Consider the following 22,463-nt stretch of genomic DNA (forward strand, 5'->3'; position numbering starts at 1 on the left):
GAGAGAGAGGGAGACAGAGAGAATCCCAAGCAGGCTCTGTGCGGTCAGCACAATGCCTGACGTGGGGCTCGATCCCACAAAGAGATCATGACCTGAGCCACAATCAAGATATGCTTAACTGACTGAGCCACCCACATGCTCCTCTTTTGGGCATTTTAATTGACATTGTGCAATTTTTATGAATTTACTTAGGGAGTATTTTCAACTTTGCTAATTTAAACAATGAAGTGTAGCTCTGTTTGTGCTTTTTATTTTTTTGTTTATTTTTGAGAGAGAGACAGAGCACAAGTTGGGGAGGGGCAGAGAGAGCGAGGGAGACACAGAATCGGAAGCAGGCTCCTGACTCCGAGCTGTCAGCACAGAGCCCATCGCAGGGCTCAAAACCATGAACCTTGAGACTGTGACCTGAGCCGAAGTCAGACAACTGAGTCACCAACTGAGACCAACTCAGTCAACCAACTGAGCCACCCAGGCGTCCCTAGTTCTGTTTGTCCTTTCAAGTAGTCTTTTCTCCTTTCCTCTTCTCTCTTTTCCTTCCACTTGTATTTCCTCCCTTAACATTTATTCCTTTCTGATTCCTTTAAATCCTCATTAAGTTAATTTCCAAGCATTTGTTTATTTATATAAATGTAATATGTCTTCACAGCTCTCATTAATAAAGAATTGTTTGAAAAGGATTAAATAGTAATTGAGATGCTGCTATTCTGATATTACTGAGCTTTAAAAAAAATTTCAGACTCTTAATATTTGTTCATGTGTGATTTCTCTTTAAGAATAATGTTTTATATTTATCCAGGTGCATTTCACTTTTTGTTGTAACTTGGTAATTTCATAATAGGAAGTAATTAGGGCCATTATTAGGACTTTTCACAGGCCCTGGGCACTTTTGCCTTCATGGGTCCATTTCTCCATGAAAATTAATAAAACTATTTTATGACTGTGTTGTTATAAAGACAATATATTATTACACATCCAAACATTTTCTTTGCCTCAGAAGTTCATTGTTTTCCTTTTCTTTTAAAATAAAACATTTTTGTGGGCCCCTGAAATTATTGTGTTGTACCTACATGCCTAAGAAGAATTGTTACAAATTGTGTTAGATAGTCTCAGATCGACTTAGTAGTAGAAAATTATTCAAGTTCTTCTCAGGTGAGTAGTAAACTATGGGATACTTACGGTGGTGTTCATACTTCTTTTCTTTGCTTGTCTGCTTTTATTGTGTGTGGTAAAATACATACAGTATACCATAAAATTTATAAGTTTAACTGTTTTGTGGCATGTTTGGTGACATTCAGTACATTCACATTGTTATGGGGTTAGCGTCACTATCCATCTCCAGTACTCTTTGTCATGCCCAGCGGAAACTGTTTACTAGAAAACTCATATCCCTCTCCCCCAAGCATCTGGTAACCACTTAAAATTTGTTTTTAATCTCTGAAATAATTTTGTAGTTAGTGTATATGCAGAACTTGAGATCTGGTTTACGTTTGTTTAGCTTAATCATATGTTTAGTTATGATTGCTGATGGTAGCATAAGAATATTGGACATTACTGTGGGTTGTCAGTGAGGTATTCTAGATACCTGGTTGCGCTTTACAGAAGATTGGTGTGAGAGGGGTGTTCCTGAAACTACACCCATGTGATGTGACATTTCCTGAGACAAATTTAGGTCGGGTAGGTTGAAGTAGAGGGTAGTTATGGATTGGAATGCATTTCATAAGCTTTTTTGTGTACTAGGCAACAGTCTAGATTTTTTAAGAAAGCATTGCCATTTGGTGTTAATCTAATTTTATAAAATATACAGATCTATTGAAGAGGGTGGATTTGGGGATTTGTGCACGGAACTTTAGGGAAAGTTTTTTTTTCTGTAAGCTTTGATATTTTTATCAAAATGATTTCTAACCATCAGTGTATTGTAGAATTATTTAGTGCACAAATAAAATAATTTATATCGTCTTTCTTCCCCCACCTACCCCCCACAAATCCTTTTCTTCTTCTTTTTTTTTTTTAACCAAAAAAATCTATCTATTCAAATAGATTGAATCTATTCAAATAGATGAATAGATAACTTTTCATCTATTTTAAAGTTATGGCAGTTTTGAAAATATTTTCAAGTCTTAAGGGGAAGAAAAAGAGCCGTCATTGTGAAATTGTCTTTAGTCAGAACTGTGACCCAGAAACACAGCTTCCAATGTTTTGAAAAATCTTCCATAATGATTTCTCTTTTAAAAGTCCTGTTGTTCTATCCTTTAAACCATACGTATATATGTGTGAGTGTGTTTATGTGTGTTGGTTTCAGGAAATACATGTGCTCGTATAAAATACATACTTTTTTTTTTAAGTTTATTTATTTATTTTGAGGGGAAGAGAGAGAGAGTACACAAGCAGGGGAGGGGCAGAGAGAGAGGGAAAGAATCCCAAGCAGGCTCCAAGCTGTCATCGTGGAGCCTGATGCGGGGCTCTACCCCATGAATCATGAGATCATGACCTGAGCTGAAATCCAGTGTCGGTTGCTTAGCCCACTGAGCCATGCAGGTGTCCCTGTACTTTTTTCTTTTAAAAATAGATCTATTTTGGCTCAAAAATTAAAACCTAAAAAGATGACATTGATAAGTCTAATGGCCATCCCTGTTTTTCTCCCCATCTTCCATAGGTACCACTTTTGTTTCTTTTGTATCTTTCTGTTGTTTCTTTACTGAAATATGAATTTATTTCCCATTTATATATAATGAACATATTGTATATACTATTCGACATTTTTAGTTAATTCGTTAACATATCCTGGTAGCCTTAGAAATGTATTTCTTTTAATGTCTGTTAGTAATGCATTGCTTATTAAATAGACAAATTTAGAAATCATTTTCTAGTTTAACATCAATTTTTGATTAGTGATATGTAGAATATTTAACACACTTTAATAATTGCTAACTAAAATTATTTAATTAATGATTGTAAATAATTGTATGAATCTCAGGAAGCCTAGTAGATGTTATTACTGTTTGCTTCATATAAGGTTATTGAAGGTTTTTTTAAGCCTGAAATGTTTGAATATGCTGGATTTAAAACCTTAAAGAACATTTTTAAAATTTTTTCTGACTTCCTAAGATATTCACATGATTTTTAGTGTGTGGTTCCAGTGTATGAGTAAGTACTGAAAAATGCCTAGCCATTGAGGTCATATGATGGACTGAAAAGTCAGTTTAGAATCAAGAGAACTTTGAATGATGGTAGCAGTTTTCCTTAACATGTCTTCACATAATGAATAGCTTTTGTCTGTTAGTTTTAATTGATTTGTCTATATTCTCATGTGAAAAATAAATGTGAAGGGTAGGTCTTGATTGCCCACAATAACAAGTTAAAATTAAAGTTCAGAAATTGGCATCCAGATTGATTTCTGGTATTATTTTATGTCTGAATTGTGTTTGCTTGGCTTTAGACAAAGATACAGTTGACTGAATGTGGAAAACATGATACAAATTTTCTCTTTACTTGGCTAAGGGATCTGTTTAGGTAGTAAATCATTGATTTATTCTTATAGAATTAGAAGGATAATGATAGTCATTACTGACGTTTTGTGAAAAATACAAATAGGGGCCTTTGGAAAAGAATTTGCTAAAATTTTTATGCTTTTAATTTTGTCTGTATCATCTTGACTTGGGCTGTGACTGTTTCTGTTTTTCAACTGGGAATGGATAGAATATTTCCTGATATTTTTGAGGAAAAAATAATCTCTGACTCACACATTTTCAGTCCGGTAGAGAAACAGATGTCTTTCAATACCCTTAATTTTCAAGGTCTTTTAAGTGCTTTTTTAAAGAATGGTAGCCAACTGTTATTGATGGCATCAGTCATTTTTTCTTTTATTTGACAAAACAGTGAGTACTGGCCAGGTATCATGCTTCAAGTATGCAGTGGTAAATAAAGCAATATAGCCTTTGTCATCAGCTGTGGTGACAGTCTACTTGTGGAAGGTAGAAATAGGTAACAAGTGAAGGAGATAGTGATCAGAGTGCTTTAGTGAAGAATAAAAGGGGAGACCTACTTAGATTTTTTAGGAAAGCTCTACTGTGAAGGGGTAACATTTACGCTACGACTTTAAAGCTGAGAAGAAGCAAAGAGCTGAAAGCAAGAAGTCCCAGGCAGAGGGAGTAACATCTACATGAATTCCTGCAAGCTTAGTGCTTTTTAAGAACTTGAAAGGTACAGGGTAGCTGGAGAAGAGGTGATTTGCCCTAAATGAGTACAGAGTTGGATATAAGAGAGTGAGTGAGTTAGAAAAATAGAAGTGCTAGTTGGAATGCTTGAAATTGAGATTATAGAGGTTTTTCATTTATTGGCAATAATATGGTCTAGGATTATGACCATGGTAGTTAATAAGGTGGGATAGAAGTTGAAAAGACAAGATATTGGGAACATCACCTGTGTAGTAATTAACATCTCTGAGAATTAAGACAGGAGTGATGTTGGACAGAGTAGTAGGGAGCCAGGAGTTAAAATCATTGAGGGATGAGGGGGCAATTGAGGTTTTTTAAATAATTGCATTAAGAAGATAGTCTGACCTGATGAAAACTGGACTGTTTTAGGAAAGAGGGAGGGAGAATGATTTGGAAGTAGTAAAGGGGGCAAAGAATGCCCATATATAGTAAGAGTAGTGTCGTCCCTAGCCAGATTTCTGTAGAGCAAAAGGCCTGAGGAGCAGGGCTTTTGTTGACAACAGACTGTGAATTCTAGAGGACAGAGTGGAGAAGTTTCAGAAGGTGGAAAGTAATGCATAGGCAGAGCTGTTTAATGATGAAAAGAATAGTCTCGAGCTTCTCTTCAGGCACTGGGAAATAGGAATAATAGACATGTGTTCTCAAATTCTCAATTATTGTTTAGTAGAGAAAGTTGAGTGCCTAAGACTTGCTCTAGACCTTTGCAGATGGAACCTTTGAGACCTGGGAAGGAGTAGTTGGGGCTCTCTTTTGAGCCCTGTCCGTAAAGGTGAAGAGGCTTCAGATGGGATAGTCTTTTTTTCTTCTTTTTTTTTTAACTAAATTTCACTTGACATACGGTGTTATATAAATTTCAGGTGTACAATATAGTAATTCATCCCTTCCATATACATCACTGTGGGCTCATCATGGGATAGTCAGTCTTCCATAGAGTTGAAGGTTTCACTCTTATCTTTTGCAAAGTTGAACATCCTTTTCTATGTTTAAGAGCTTTTTATGTTTCCTTTTCTGTGAACTGTCTATACATATCCTTTCATTTCTTATAGTTTTTGATACATTAGGGACAGACCTTGTCTATAATTTATGTGTATATATGTGTATATGTATGTTACATTGTTCTTTTGACTTTGTTGTTTTTCCATTTAGAAGATTTTAATTTTATATGATTATTATGGTTTGTAGAATTATGAATTGTATAGGACTTTCCCTCTCTCAGGCTTTACTGGAATTAACTCATTTTTTCTTTGTGGTTTCATTTTTTTTGTTTGTTTGTTTCTTTCGTAATTAATAGACTTTGGTTTTTAAATACAGTTTAAAAAATTTTTAATGTTTATTTTTTTGAGGAAGGGAGAGAGAAAGAGCACGAGCAGGGGAGGGGCAGAGAGAAAGGGAGACACAGAATCTGAACTAAAGTAGGCTCCAGGCTCTGAGCTGTCAGCACAGCCCCAATACAGTTTTAGATTTGCAGAAAAGGTGAGCATACAGAACAAAGAATTCTGTATACCTACCCTATCCCTTACGTGAAGCTACCCCTATTATTAACATCTTGCATTGTGTGGGACATATGTTACAAGTAGTGAATCAGTAATGATACATTATTATTAACTAAAGTCCACAGTTTCCATAAAGTCTCATTTTGTGCTGTACACTTTTATGGATTTTGACAAATCTTTAATGATATGTATCTGTCATTACAATATCACACAGAATAGCTTCACCATCTTGAAAAGGTCCTGTGCTCCAGCTGTTCATTCCTTTTCTCCCTTTTTCTGAACCTTTGACAACCATTGTTTTGGTTTGGGTTTTTTACTGCTTTTATAATGCTGCCTTTACTAAAATGTCATATAATTGAGATGATATAATATGTAGCCTTTCATACTGGCTTCTTTTATTTAGCAAAAGGCATTTAAGTTTCATCTGTGTCTTTTCATGGCTTGATAGCTCACTTCATTTTATTTCTGAATAATATTCCATTTTATGGGTGCACTGTAGTTTTGTTTATCCATTCATCTATTGAAAGACTTCTTGATTCCTTCCAGTTTTTGGTAACTGTGAATAAAGCCAATATGAAATATATTCAGGTACAGGTGTTTTGTGTGTGGACTCAGGCTTTCAAATTCAGTTGGGTAAATACCTAGGAGCATGGTTGCTGGATCATTTGGAAGACTATGATTGGCTTTGTAAGAAACTGCCAAACTGGGGCGCCTGGGTGGCTCAGTCGGTTAAGCGTCTGACTTCAGCTCAGGTCACGATCTCGCGGTCCGCGAGTTCGAGCCCCGCGTCGGGCTCTGGGCTGATGGCTCAGAGCCTGGAGCTTGCTTCCGATTCTGTGTCTCCCTCTCTCTCTGCCCCTCCCCCGTTCATGCTGTGTCTCTCTCTGTCTCAAAAATAAATAAACGTTAAAAAAAAAAAATTAAAAAAAAAAAGAAACTGCCAAACTGTCTTCCAAAGTCTCTGTATTGGTGGTTTCGTTTTTTATGATCTATTATTACGATCTATTTCGTTTTTGATCTATTTGGAATATCCTCTTATGTAGTATAAGGTATGGCTCTAACTTTATTCTTTTCTGTTTGGGTACCTAAAATTCCAGCGCCATTTTGAATTAATAAATTGTCTCTATGATACTAAATCTTCCTATTCAAGAACATAGCATATCTTCGTATTTTTTAGTAGTGTTGCAAAGTTTTCCTCTTATAGTCTTGAACATTTTTGGTGAAGTGTCTTATAAGATATTTTGTCCTTTTGGCTACTGTTTAAGTGGAGCCTTTCTTTAACTGGCTGTTTGATAGGAATTTTCTCTTTTTAATGGTGGACTGTATTAAATATAACATCTGTTTATCCCGAAGAGAATGACCCATTGTAAGGGGCGAAAGAAGATGATGATTGAGGAAGTGGGGATAGTAGCAGGAGCCAAGTCCTTGACTAGCATAGGGTTCTGATTCAATCTCATTTTTTCGTCTTTATTTGTCCTAGACAATGATTTTACTTTTGGATTTTACTGCAGTTTTTAAAACACCATATATTTTATAGCTAGGACCTGTAGAATCCTCGTGACTGTAGAGATCATTTCATAGATGAGGAAGCTAAAGCCCTGATATTTTATTTTTTATTTATATAAAAAAATTAAAATTTATTTTAGAGAGTAAGCATTGCATGCAAGTGGTGGGGGAGGGGGAGAGGGGGAGAGAGAGAATCTTGGGCTCCATGCTAAGCATGGATCCCACGACCCTGGGATCATGACCTGAGTCAAAATCAAGAGTTGGACACTCAGCTGACTGAGCCACCCAGGCACCCCAAGCACTGAGATTTTTAATGTGACTTTTCCAAAAGTAGTAGCAGAGGCAAAATTCAAAATTGGGTTTTTACTCCCAATTTTATTTTTTCTCACTTCTTTGTGCTGTATTCTTAGGCACTTAAAACGAACAGTTATTTGAAAGTTAAAGTCATGAATCAAGACATGCCAATCTGATATTGAAGTATCAATATGTATTGATATACATGTATTATATATTATAATACATGTATTATATATTATAATACATGTATTATATATATTGTATTATATAGTATATGTATTATGTATTGCACATATTTTGCATTACATGTATTATATGTCATGGATCTGTGGGTTAACAGCTGGGCACTTCTTGCTTGAGGTCGCTCATGAACTTGCAGTCACCTGATGGCTGGGACTGGAGTCATCTGAAGGCCTGAGTGGGATGATGCTCAATATGGCTGGCAATTGATGGCTGGCAGTCAGTTAGGACCTCAGCTGGAGCTGTCACTTGAAACACTAACCAAAACCTGTACATGTGGCTTGAGTTTCTCACTGAATAGTAGCTGGGATCTCAGAGGGAGCATCCTAAGAGCAAATGTTCTAAGATGTAGGTGAAGTCTACACAGCTTTTTATGAACTATAAGTCTCACAATATCACTTTTACTACATTATGTTGATCAAGCAAGTCACTGAGGTCAGCCCAGATTCAGGAGGAGGGTTAGTAAACTACCTCTTGATAGGAAATGTCATAGTCACTTCATACAAGAGCATGTGGGAAGGGAGTTACTATTGTGGGTATCTTTGGAATACATAATTTGCCACAGAGGCCAGCTCTAAATATTGAATGCGAGCTTTGACCTAGATAACAAAACAATGAATATATATCATTAGGGTAAAACAGTGGATTTTAGTAAACAAAATTGTAAATTCCAGTTTTTCATACCTGAGACACAGTCATTAAGAACGTGAATGACAAATGTGATGTAAGTGTCTCTTACTATTTTTATCTAATATTTATTTATGACTTTTTACATAGAAAGTTGTTCTGTGTTCAGAGTTCTACCCATTTGTAGATATTTGTAAATAAAAACAACTAACATGTGAAAGCTGATTTGGTAGTCATAAAGATTTAGTTTGATGGTGACCTTTTGTGGCTTTGTTTTATATATAAGACTTGGTAAAACTTAGCTTATGAAAATTCATAAAAGCCAAAGTGAAAATGATGGCATAACATTAGTTAATGAAAGCATTATCAGCAGAGTTACTTGCTACCTGTTGAACTTTTTTTCCATAGTGTCATTGTAATATACATGGAGATGGTGATTGAGTCTGACAGTATTGGTGACAGGATGAATCATAAGGGTCGGTATTGTTCAGCACTCCATATGAACATATGGCACTGTAGGTAGAGGGCTTTTGCTTTCTGGATACTTTTTCAATAAGATGAATGAGCAAGAATGAAACATTTTATTAATTCACTTAGGTTAGGTTAGGTTGAAGAGTGACTGCTGATACAATGTATTTAAAGACTGTATCCTTTCCAGAATTGCCTTAAAAGCTTCATTTCTGCAGTCTGTGTTTTCTGTGGGAAACTGGAAAAGTCTGAATTGCAAAAGAAAGCATGGTAGCATGGCCCTGTGATATTTGTGTCTGAAGATTAAGGAGATTTCACGCCTTAGTTTTTCATTTACCTTCCAGCCTAAGATAGTTTATTTTTAGACGTTGTAACTTCACATAGAAACTGAATGGCTGAGAGTGGTATGATGGGAGATGAGTGGGAGTAGAGAGGATTTGATAGAAAAGAGCCCCCTCTTAAAGCTCTGTCTTGCTTTCTTTGAAGCCCACAGTAGTTTGTTGAGGTGGGTTGGAATAAGAACTTGTGAATGGTGAAATTGACTTCAGTGCTTTAGTTCATCAGAACTAACATTTGCTAAGGCAGCTGTGTACATTCCTGACAAATCTGTCCATTCTGGCTAGTCTTTGATTTGAGAAAAAGTCGTTAGAAGCCCCAGCTACATGAAAGTACAGGTATCCCCTGCTTTTGGAAGGTTTGTTTTATGCCACTTCGCAGTTACAGAAAGACCTGTTTACCTTAACTAAAAGAAATTTGAAGAGGTTTTTCACTTTTACAAAAAAAGGCCCAAAGTGACTTTCTTTTAATTAATATTGATATTCTCTTTTCCTATCTTGTTTCTGTCTTTTAATCTGTCTATATTTAAAGTAGATTTTCCTGGGGCATCTGGGTGGCTCAGTCGGTTAAGCAGCCGACTTAGGCTCAGGTCATGATCTCGCGGTCCGTGAGTTCGAGCCCCACGTCAGGCTCTGTGCTGACAGCTCAGAGCCTGGAGCCTGTTTCAGATTCTGTGTCTCCCTCTCTCTGACCCTCCCCCATTCATGCTCTGTCTCTCTCTGTCTCAAAAATAAATAAACGTTAAAAAAAAAATAAATTTAAAGTAGATTTTCCTGTAGATAGTTTATAGCCAGCATATACCTGGTCCTTTTTTATCCAATTTGAGTCTCTGCCTAGTAATTGGAGTGTTTAGGTTATTTATATTTAATGTAGTTATTGGTATGGTTGGATTTAAAGCTACCATTTTGCTGTTAGTTTTCAGTATGTTTTATTTGTTCTTCCCTTTGTTTTCTATTTTTTTCTTTTCATTTTTTTATGATCATATTTTATCTCCATTTTGGGCCATAACCTGTGGCTCAAAGAGGAAATCACAACAGCATTTGGAAAATATTTTCAGTGAAATGAAAGTGAAAATGAAATATATCAACACTTGGAGGATGTAGCTATAGCTATCCATAGAGGTAAATTTATAGAATTAAATGTTTATGTTTGAAGAAGAAATGTCCCAAGTCCATGATCTAAATTTTTATCTTAAGAAACAAGGAGAGCAAATGTAAAGGAAGCAGAAGAAAGGAAATGAAGAAAATAAGAACAGAGACCTATGAAACTGGAAAGAGAAAAACAATAGGGAAAATTCAGAAGTAAAGCTGGTTCTTTGAAAAAAATCTTGTGGATTTTATCCCAGGCATGCAAGCCTGGTTCACCCTTGAAAATAAATCAGTGTAATTTACTGTCTCAAAGCCTAAAGAAAAAAACATATAATCATCTCAATAAATGTGGAAAGTTCCTTTGAAAAAAATTCAATTTACATTTGTAACAAAAACTTTAAGAACTAAAGGAAATTTCCTCAACCTGATAAAGGATATCTACAGAAAAATTGTGTATTCAGCACAATAGCAATTATTTGATAGAATTCATTACTGAAGTCATCCGGACTTAGAATTTTCTTTCTTGGAACTCATTTTATAAGCCCTTCAATAGGTCAGTACCAAAAACAAAGAAAAGCACAGACCGGTTATGTACAAAGGTACAAAAATCCTCAACAATATTGTAATCAAACCCAATAACATATAAAAAGGATAATGTATTATGACCAACTGTGGTCCAATTTTCTTTTTTTTTTTTTAATGTTTTTATTTATATTTGAGAGAGATGGAGAGAGAGACAGAAAGACAGACAGACAGAGGCAGTACATGAGCAGGGGAGGAATGGAGAGAGGTGGAGACAATCTGAGGCAGGCTCTAGACTTTGAGCTGTCAGCACAGAACCCAGCGTAGGACTTGAACTCACAAGCTGTCGTATCATGACCTGAGCCAAAGTCGGACACTTAACCAACTGAGCCACCCAGGCGCCCCCAATTTTCTTTACGTTATTCATTTATAGTGTAATTTTATCGTGGTCTAAAGACATAGCATGTTATCATTTCAATTTTTAAAAAGTTAAGTTTTTTTTAATGGTTCAATATATGGTCTATCTTGGTTAGTATTCTGTGTGCACCACAAGTAATATCTATCCCGCTATTGTAGAGTGCAATGTTCCTTACCTATTTTTCTGTTTAATTGTTTTATCTATTTCTAAGAAAGGAATGAAGTCTCCCAACTAAATTGTGGATTTGTCTCTCTTTTCAGTTTTATCAATTTTTGCTTCGTGTATTTCAAAGCTCTGTTTTTGGATAAGAATACACATCTAGATGTTTTATGTCTTCTTGGAGAATTGATTCCCTTATCATTATGTAATTTTACTCTATATCCCTGGTAATATTACTTAAAGTGCAATTTGTCTGATACTAGTATAGCTACTTCAACTTTCTTGTTTGCATGATAAATCTTTCTTTCCTCCATCCTTTTACTTTTAACTTATGTAAGTCTTTATATTTAAACAGTTTCTTATAGGGAGCATTTAGGTGGGCCCTGCTTTTTTTAATCCATTCTAGCAATCTGTCTTTTATTTGGTGTGCTTAGACCATTTGCATTTAATATAAATGTTGATATGATTGGATTAAAATGTCAAAATTTGCTATTTTTCTAGATGATATCTGTAAGGTTGAACTTATGCTTTTTTATTGTCTTTATATACCAATTGAATATTTTTATGATTTTCTTTTATTTCCATTTCTCTTTTAAAAATATTTTTAGTGATGATCTGTATTAAATTTATTTGGTCTTTTTTCCCCTCTGTACTTAAGTTCATGTACCTAAGCATGTCTTCAAGTTTTACTGATCTTTTAGAAAATCAAAATTCAGGGAGGCCAAGGGAGACAGAATTTATAAGACACAGTAGAAGGAGCTATATGAAGAAATAGTTCTGGTCTGAATTTTGATTTCTGTTCCCTCAACTCAGATCACCATTCACTTCTTAGGATCATCTTCTCTGCCCTGAGATCCGGAAATTGCCTTTAGGCAGAAAGCCTGTACCGATATTTGAGCAGTGCCTCTGAGTGGAAAGTTGAGGCAAATGTCTGTCTTAATCTAATTGTATTCCTTCTTAGAGACTGTTCAACACTGCCTATGGCCTGATGTCCCAAACAGTTACCTGAGTATATATTTTAAGTATATTTTTCTACTTTTCTCATTGTTTACAACAGGAATATAAGTTTAGGTCCAGTTATTCCATCATGACCGGAAGTGGAAGTTTTGGTCTACCATTTTATTTCCAGAACTTTTTTTTCATCCAGAAGTAGGATTCCTACTGTATGGAATGCCTAATGTATGATTGCTAAGGAAGAGAGCCTGTTAATTTTGTTTGAAAAATTTAAAGGAACTTGTTAGTATACAGTTGAATTGTGTCATTAATAAGAATTAAACTTCTCTACCATATTCTGCCTTTTGTATGGTACAGTCTATTACCTATTATGTTAAGGGGGAAAATGGCTGGATGTACTACTAATTGTTACATTTCTCATTTTTTAGACCTAAAGATTGTCTTCGGTCTATTATGAGAAGGGTGAACCATAAAGATCCTCATGTTGCTATGCAGGCTCTGACTGTGAGTGATTTCATTTTAAGTTTTACCACAAAATTTTCTGCTAAAACAGAGCCTTTTTAACTTGCTATTTTATGCTTTTAGCTTCTAGGAGCATGTGTATCAAACTGTGGCAAAATTTTTCATTTAGAAGTATGTTCAAGAGATTTTGCTAGTGAAGTAAGCAACGTATTAAACAAGGTAAGGGACATTATACAGTCTTTTTCTTTCATGTATTTTATTCAGTTCTTTACATTTTAAATCACAAAGGACTGGTCTGTGCTTTCTTTCTTTTTTTAAAAACGCTTCCTAGGCTATGTCTATTCAGCATGTCAGTATGTAAGTTATTTTGCTGAAGAGACTATAGATTTATGTACTTAGATAACTTTTTTTCCAAACCAGATTAGACTATATTTAACCTGTTTTCTTCATCATTCCTTTCATCTGATAAGAAAATATGTGTATTTTTTTATCTGATTAAATAATACCAGTGTGTTTTAGGCACCGTTTTTATAACCATTTGTGTAGCCACAGAGGTATTTTCCCAGTGTAGAAGCGTTCAGAAATACTGCCAAAATATGGCACTGTTTTCATTGTGACATGAGTAAGGCCACTACCTGACCATGATAGGATTTTAATACTATACTCTTTATTTAACTGAATGTATCATAAAAAATTCACTTTAAGCAGTTTAAAAAATTTAAGTGAGTAATATGTGAATTTTCCTAGTAAAAATTTGTGCCTTCTAAAGGTAATTATTTTTTATTTTTTTCGGCGGGGGGAGGGGAAGGATGCAGTGTTATATAATCAAGAAAAATTTTAAGATGTGAAAAGGGAAAATTTTCATATTTTTGGGGGAAGATGAGTATTTCTCAGTTTTAGTAGAAAACAGTTCAGAAATAGATAAAAATTTGTTTCCATAATTCTTTACAGAATTTCTGTACCTTGGTTTCAAACATGATCATGTGTTAATTCTTTTCATGTTTTGCTTTATTCTTTATTTATATTTAGGTGTCTTCTAATTAATAACCATTCTTTTAATGTCCTGAGTGTCCCTCAAAATGTATGGTTGTTTGTGAATAGATTCTAGTGTATTCTATAATTTAATTGAAGATGTGATATGCAGATTTGTGTTTAGTAGCAGGAACAACTATTTTGAAAAGCAAACAGCTACATACAGGAAAAAGGACTACTTTATTTTCCAAATACATATTGATTTTATACTTAAGGGGGAGGTGTTATTTTGAAGAAATGAGGTTTCTAGGAATATTGACATGCAGTGGACCTCAAACCAGCCTCTGATAATTAAACAACTTGGGGAAAAGACACAGTCAGGCATATTAAAAGTCAGGGATTAGGAATAAAGGAACTATCATTTTTTTCTCTTCCCAGCTTATTTTTTACTGGTCTGCAAAATTACCAAAACAAAACAGACTACTTTTCTGTGTCTTCCTGATATACAAAGCTCGCTTAGTTGCGAAATACTCTAAAAAGTTCTGTCTCTCTGACCTCCAGTATAAGTTAGTACACACTGTTTTACTTTGATATGAGGGATGTACGTTGATATCACCTATTGTTTTTTCATAATGTGAAAAAATATTTGATTATTTCTAGTAACCAACTATATTTTCTTATGTATTATCTATAGCTAGGGATAATTTGTGATTCAAAAAAATGTCTACAGCACTTTTATAATATTTATATTTAATGTATCTGTGTTAAATTACCCAGGCAATTAGTACCTTTTAATGAAAATTTTTCTCTATTTTCAGGGTCATCCTAAAGTCTGTGAAAAATTAAAGGCTCTTATGGTTGAATGGACAGATGAATTTAAGAATGATCCACAGCTTAGTCTAATATCAGCAATGATTAAGAACCTTAAGGAGCAAGGAGTTACATTTCCAGCTATTGGCTCTCAGGTATTTTGTAAAGTTGCATGTGTGCTATAGTTGGTTTCTCTAAAGTAGCCACATTTATATGAAGTTTTCTTTTTTCTTCCAAACCAGGTAGTTTTTACTATCCCAAAGGAAGTTTTGTTATTAAGTCCTGCGTTCAGTGATGCCAGAAAAATTCAGGGGAATATTTATTTGTTCCAACTTCCACTTTCCCACTGTTTCTCCTTCTTTATAAATAAATTAGATTAGCATTTTGCAATTAAAAAAATTTTGAGTTTTTAATAATATAGACAAAACTGCTGTATGGTATCAGCTAATACTGACAGTCTTCTTAAATGCTCTTAATTCTTTAATTTTATCTACAAAGAATGACAGCCTAAAAGTTGGGCTGTCCTTAAAATTTAAGGGTGAGTTTGAGTTTGTTTTGATAGTGAAATTTATGAATACTTGTATTAAAAGTGAGACGGAGATAAGGGAGTCGATGAGAAGAGAAACGCATGAAGCAGCTTTTCACTTAATTAGAACTGACCAGTGCATAAATATGATTGAGTGAAAGGCTGAAATTTCCTTTCTGCCTCTCCCTTCCCCAGTTTATATAATGGGATCAACCTCTAATTTATGTCACGAAGAAAGCATTTTTGAAAGGGTATCTTTTATTTTTTTTCTATTCTGAGTAAGCATCCTTTGAGATGCCCAGCGAATCTAGGGGGCCTTAAAATGTGTGATAATTTATTATACTGTCTTTCCCTACGGCATGGACTGGGGTGAAATATGACAAGTGGTGTGAAAGCATGCACAGAAAACTCTCAAGCTGTGGAGGGCTCAAGTTCGCGGTTTTGAGCATTTCACCGAATTATGAAGTGATTTATCCAGACTTAACTTTCTTCCCAAAGTACTCTTTTAGTTTGTCTGAATAGTCTTGAGATGTGAAGATGCAGAAATATATTTGGGAGATACGGGAAGGGCAGGATATTTTTCTTCTTACTTGAAATTTGACTTATGAATAGTTTTATAATGATAAATTATGTCTTTAAGAAGTATTTATTCATAATTTGTAGCTGGCTTTTACTACTCTCAGAATGTTTTCTAACATCTGTGTAATTAGGGAATAATTTCATGCAGAGCAACAACAACCTATCTTATAATTAAGTTCCTTGACAAGACAGGCGATGTTTAATTACCAAAGGGTAGACTCCCTATAGAAAACTAGAGTATAGATGCTTACTGAAATTACAGTTTCTGTGGCCCGAGAAGCTATTCTAGAGCTTGTTACTTAAAATGTAGCTTGTTGATCATCATCATCACCACATGGAAGCTTGTTAGAAATGAAGTATCTTAGGTGCCACTCCAGACCTATGGATTTATTATCTCTATTTTAACAAGATCTCCAGATGATTCTGTGTGCACGTTAAAGTTTGGGAAGCACTGCTCTTGATCTTGAGTACGGCTTTCAGTACAAGTGAAAACTATTTTTCAGTCCACGATGGAATTTGTTCCAGTTAGAGAAGGAAGGACTAACGATCTATGTGTCATGTAGCTTTGTTTCGTTAACCTAGAATCTCAGGTAGTTGTGTGAACAACTTTAGGGATTCTCTAATCTAATCCCCTCATTTTACAGATGAGGAAACTGAGACCCAGAATGGTTAAGTGACTTCCCCAGGGCCACAGCTCGTAGTTGACAGAGCTGGAAGTAGAACACAGGCCTCCTGACACTCAGTCCAGTGTTCTTTCCACTACACGATCCTGCCTTCCGGTTGATATAGAGGTTAGTGGATATGTGTCTGTCCGGACTAGGCTTCACAGGACAGGAAGTGGAGTGAACACTGGCAAGAGCACTTATCTATTGACTGGCACAGAAGTTAGGTTCCTCTCCTGTTCAAGAGGTTCAGGACATACATCAGCAATAGTAAAGTTAAGAGTTACTTTTCTTTTTTTCATCTAGATGTTCTAAAGCATATGAAAGCTAATTATGTTGTAGTTACTATCTTTAGCCACAAGAAATACATAAAATGCGTATAAAGTAATATATAATCAGCTAAAATGGTGATTTTATTTAACAGTTGTGTCTGATAGCTGATTATTGGAAACCATGTTTGTGAAGAACTTCATATTTAATAAAAAATGATCAGGTAGGATCATCTACACAAGTCCCTCGAGATTTTAAACTCACTTAGTTGCCTGATCATTATTACATTTTAATCAGACTAGATCTTTGTCAGTGTACTTAACAAAAGCCTCTGAAAATATTAGGATTTTTAAAGTGTATTTTTTCATCCACGTACAGAAGAAAATAATCTAAAAATATTAAGAAAAGTCATACTTCAGTCACTTCACTCATTCCGCTGCAGTTCTCGTAGCACTTTTGACACAGAGATAAAAGTGACGGTAGCACTGCGACTGTATTCGACAAATGAGTAACAGGAATCATTGCAACACCTAGAACTTGATGATCGGAAAGAACTTTGAAAAGTGTGCAGCCCAGGAGTATAGGGCTTAAATATAGCTTGTTTCTGCACTTCCTTCTCTGTTTTCTTTAATTGAAGAATATTTGACATACAATATTGTATTAGCTTCAGGTGTACAACATAATTATTGACTGTTTATATACATTATGAAACGGTCACTTTAATAAGTCTAGTTACCATCTGCCACAATACAGAGTTGTTACGATGTTATTGATTCTCTATGCTGTATATTATATCCCCCCTGATTGTATCTCTTAATCCCCTTTACCTGTTTTGTCCATTCCCCTCACCTGCCTCCTGTTTGGCAGCCACCGGTTTCTTTTCCGTATCTGTGAGTCTGTTTCTGTTTTGTTTGTTAGATTTCACATATAAGTGAAATCATACCATGTGTCTTTCTCTGGCTAACGTAATTTCACTTAGCATACTCTCTAGGCCCATCCATGTTGTTGCAAATGGCAAGATTTTACTCTTTTGTTATGGCTGAGTAATGTGTGTGTGTGTGTGTGTGTGTGTGCGTGCGTGCATGCATGCATGCATGTAGCGTGCACGTGCACATAAACCATATCTTTATCCATTCATCTTTCAGCAGACATTTAGGTTACTTCTAGTCTTGGCTGTTGTACTGCAGTGAACACAAGGGTACATATGTTTTTTTGGAATGAGTGGGTTTTTTGTCCGTTGGATAAAAACCTAGAAGTTTTTCACACAAAAACCAGAACTGCTGGATTTTAATTTGTTAAATTAAACAAATTGCTGGATTTTTAATTTGTTGAGGAGGAATCTCCATAGTGTTTTCAGTAGAGGCTGTATGAGTTTACATTTCCAGCAACAATGTGAGGATTCTCTTTTCTCCACTTCCTTGCCAATACTTGTAATTTATTTACTTTTGATACTAGCCATTCTGTCAGATGTGAAGTAGTTATCTCATCATGATCCTGATTTTCATTTCCCTGATCGTTAGTAATGTTGAATATCTTTTGATGTACCTGTTAATCATCTGTATGTCTTCTTTGGAGACATGTCTATTCAGGTTCCCTGCCCATTTTTAAATTGTAGAACTTGTTTTTTAAATATATGTTTCATATATTTTTATGTTATATCTTTGTATATATTTTTATATATTTTGGACGTTAACTTCTTAGGAGATATATCACTTATAAATATTTTCTCCCATTCAGTAGGTTGCCGTTTTGTTTTGTTGATGTTTTCTTTGCTGTGCAAAAACTTCTTAGTTTGATGTAGTCCCATATGGGTGTTTTGCTTTTGTTGTCCTTGCCTGAGGAGTTAGAGTCAAAGAAATATTGCTAAGACAGATGTCAGAGAGCTTACTGCCTGTGTTTTCTTCTATGAATTGTATGGTTTGAGTTTTACATTTAAGTCTTTAGTCCATTTTGAGTTTATTTTTGTATATGGTGTAAGAAGGTGGTCCGGTTTCATTCTTGTGCATGTGGTTGTCCAGTTTTCTCAACACTATTGAAGACACTCTTCTTCCCATTGTATATTCTTGCTTCCTTTGTCATAGATTAATTGACCAAATAAGTGTTGTTTTATTTCTGAGTTGTCTTTTATGTTCCATTGATTTGTGTGTCTGTTTTTTGTGCCAGTACCATACTGTTTTGATTATATGATAGCTTTATAGTATATTTTGAAATCCAAAAGTGTGATATGCCCAGCTTTGTTTTTCTTTCTCAGGATTGCTTTGGCTATTTGGCATCTTTTATGGTTCCATACAAATTTTAGAACTATTTATTCTAGTTCTGTGAATAATATTCTGTGAAAAATTAATATTTTGATATGGATTGCATTGAATCTGGACCTGTAGATTTAGGTAGTATGGACATCTTAACAATATTAATTCTCCTAGTTCATGATATTGGCATATCTTTTCATTTATTTGTGTCATCTTCATTTGTTTTCATCAGTGTCTTACAGTTTTCAGGGTACGGGTCTTTCACCTTCTTGATTAAATTTATTCCTAGGTATTTTTTGCATTTTGATGGGATTGTAAATGGGATTGTATTCTTAATTTCTCTCTCTGGTAGCTTGTCATTAGTGTATAGAAATGCAAGAGATTTCTGTAAATTGAATTTGTGTCCCACAGTTTGACTGGAGGAATATAGTAGTTCTGATAGTTTTTCAGAGAAGTCTGAGGTTTTCTTTTTAAATTTTTTTTAACATTTATTCATTTTCGAGAGAGACAGAGCATGAGTGGGGGAAGGGCAGAGAGAGAGGGAGACACAGAATCCTAAGCAGGCTCCAGTCTCTAGGCTCTGAGCTGTCAGCACAGAGCCTGACATGAGGCTTGAACCCACAAACTGCGAGATCATGACCTGAGCCAAAGTCGGACACAACCGACTGAGCCACCCAGGTGCCCCAAGGGGTTTTCTATATATGGTATCATGTCACCTGCAAATAGTGACAGTTTTACTTCTTCCTTTACAATTTGGATGTCTTTTTCTTTTTCTTCCTTTTTTTTTTCTTTTTCTCTTTCTTTTTCTTTTTTCTTTCTTTCTTTTTTTTTGGGGGGGGGGCTTGGTACAGTGTACTTTATTGATGGTTCAAGACAAGGTAGGGCTCCTCTTCTTCATGGTGTCTGGGATGGAAACTGTGTCGAGGTTGGGAGGTTCTCAGTGTGTTGGGGATGAGCTGGGGCAAGGATTCCCTAGCAGCTCAAGGCTTCTCTCTTCCTCTTGTGCTCTGGCAGGGGCTGGTGGTGCAGGGGGGCTCTTACCCAGTTCACCACCCAGTTGCTTTTGGCCAAATTCATTATCATAACAGGGAATGAGCTTGACAAAGTGGTCATTGAGGGCAATGCCAGCCCCAGCAGTGAAGGTAGAAGAGTAGGCGTCTACTGTTAAAGTGTCAGGAGACCATCTGCTACTCAGTCCAGCATGCCCTTAAGGGGTCCTGCTAATTCCTGCTTCACCACCATCTTGATATCGTCCTATTTGGTACCTTTCTCCAGGTGGCAGACATAATCCACAACTGACACACTCGAGGATGGGGACATGGCAGGCGTGCCAGTGACCTTCCCATTCATTTCAGGGATGACCTTGGTTACAGCCTTGGCAGTGCCAGTAGAAACAGATGCTGTTCTGGGCAGCCTCTTGACCATCATGCCACAGCTTCACAGAGGGCCATCCGTGGTCTTCTGGCTGGCACTGACGGCATGGACTATGGTTATGAGTCCCTTCAGGATCCCAGAGTTGTCATAGATGACGTTGGTCAGAGTGACCAGGCAGTTGGTGGTGCAGGAGGCATTGTTGACAATCCTGAGGGAGTTGTCATCTTTCTCATGGTTCATGCACATCACGAACATGGGGGAATCAGCAGAAAGGGCACAGGATGACCTTCTTGGCTCTACCCTTCAAGTGAGCCCCAAGCCTTCTCCATAGTAGTGAAGACCCCAGGTGACTCCACAACGTATTCAGTACCAGTATCGTCCCATTTGATGTTGGTGGGATCTTGCTCCTAGGAGACGGGCTTTCCATTGATGACAGGTTTCCTGTTCTCAGCCTTGACTGTGCCTTTGAATTTGTCATAGGTGGAATCATGCTGGAACATGTATACCACTGGGTTGAATTCAGTGAAGGGGTCAGTGATGGCAACAGTATCCACTTTGCCAGAGTTACAAGTAGCTCTGGTGACCAGAAGCCTAATACAGCCAAATTCATTTACTCCAACATTCACCATCATGTCTCAGGGTTGTGGTTGGCAAATCATAAGAAGATGCAACTGTGCCAAATGAGAAGGTGCAGAGCAACCACCCCCCTCCTTTTTTTTCCCTTGCCTAATTGCTGTGGCTAGGACTTCCAACAATACGTTGAACAATAAAGTGGCAAGAGTGGGCTTCCTTATCTAGTTCTTGATCCTAGAGGAAATGTTTTCAGCTTTTCAGCACTAAGTGTGGTGTCAGTCATGGGTTTTATTGCCATTTTGTTCGTTGTTTTCTGGTTATTTTTGTGGTTCTCTAGTTTTCTTCTCTTGGTCTCTTCCCTTGTGATTTGATGACTTTATTTAGTGTTGTTTGGATTGCTTTCTCTTTACTTTTTGTGTATCTGTTAATAGGATTTTGGTTTGTGGTTACCGTGAGGTTCATTTATGACAACCTGTGTATTTTTGGCAGATTATTTTAAGTTGGTGGTTGCTTATGCTCAAACACATTCTCAAAGCGCTACATTTTTATTCCCCTCACCTCACATTTTGTTTTTGATGTCATGTTTTGCATCTTTTTATTTGTGTGTCCCTTAAGTAATTATTATGAATATAGTTGACTTTATTACTCTTGTCTTATAATCTTCATACTAGCATTATTAGTGGTTTGTCAGTAACCCATGCTATGTGTTTTCCTTTATCATTGTAATTTTTCCTTCACTTATTTTCTTATTTCTAGTTATGGTCTTTTCCCCATAAAGCAGTCTTTCTAATATTTCTTTGAAACCCTTGTTTCAAGTTATGAAACTCCCATAGTTTTTTGCTTATTTGAGAAACTCCTCATTTCTGCAATTCTGAATGATAATCTTGCCAAGTACAGTATACTTAGCTGTATTTTGTTTCCTTTTAGCACTTTGAATCTATTGTCTGCACTTTCTTCTTGATTGATAGAGATTACTTCACAGACAATAAAAGATCAATAGGTCTATTTTGTGAAATTCACCAAACTGAAAACAATTCATATGCAATTGAAAAGGACATTCTGAGGAAGCATACCTTTAATTTTCAGAGATATGTGTTGATTAAAACCTTAATATCTAAAAAAATTCCATGGAGAGATGGATCAGAATTGAGAGTGCTTGAAGTTGCATTCAGTGAACTACAAAAAGCTTTTTAGTATCCGGTTTTCTAAAAATAAATGCTTTGTGCATTTGTTTTACAGTATAAAATACAGTTATGTATATATGGAGCTGTATAACTATATATCTATAACTGTATTTTACCCGTTATGTTGAATATTTTGCCTTTCATTTACTAAACAAATGTTTCTTTATTGTCATCAGTATTTAGGCACATATATTCTCAGGGAATATATAGCATGGTTATGGAGACAGATGTAAGCAGATAATTATAATAGAAGCTGAGATTTACTAACTGTTACTAGTGCCAGGCACTAATCTATGTGCTGTACATGTGTTAATTTGAATACTTATAAGAATTCCATTTTTGTTGGTGGTGGTTGCTTTGGGTATTCTAATATACCTTTGTAACTGTTCACAGTGTATTTTGAGTAAACATTGTATTATTTCATGTAAACTGTAGAAATGTTGCAACTGTTGAGGGTTTATCCTTCATTTCATCATTCTT

The 22,463-nt window shown here is 35.7% G+C and overlaps 1 protein-coding gene across 4 annotated transcripts in view; it reads left to right on the forward strand.

Moving 5' to 3' along the window:
- STAM (signal transducing adaptor molecule) overlaps positions 1-22,463 on the forward strand; it is a 76,530-nt gene that overhangs the window by 25,043 nt on the left and 29,024 nt on the right. For all 4 annotated transcript variants that reach the window (XM_081796054.1, XM_060659237.3, XM_060659240.3 and 1 more), the window contains 3 exons: positions 12,751-12,826; positions 12,908-13,003; positions 14,575-14,721. In XM_081796054.1, coding sequence (XP_081652180.1) covers positions 12,751-12,826; positions 12,908-13,003; positions 14,575-14,721 — 319 coding nt within the window. The remainder of the gene's footprint in view (positions 1-12,750; positions 12,827-12,907; positions 13,004-14,574; positions 14,722-22,463) is intronic.

This window comes from Panthera onca, chromosome B4 (genome assembly GCF_046562875.1).
Source record: "Panthera onca isolate mPanOnc1 chromosome B4, mPanOnc1 haplotype 2, whole genome shotgun sequence".
Classification (NCBI taxonomy): domain Eukaryota; kingdom Metazoa; phylum Chordata; class Mammalia; order Carnivora; family Felidae; genus Panthera; species Panthera onca.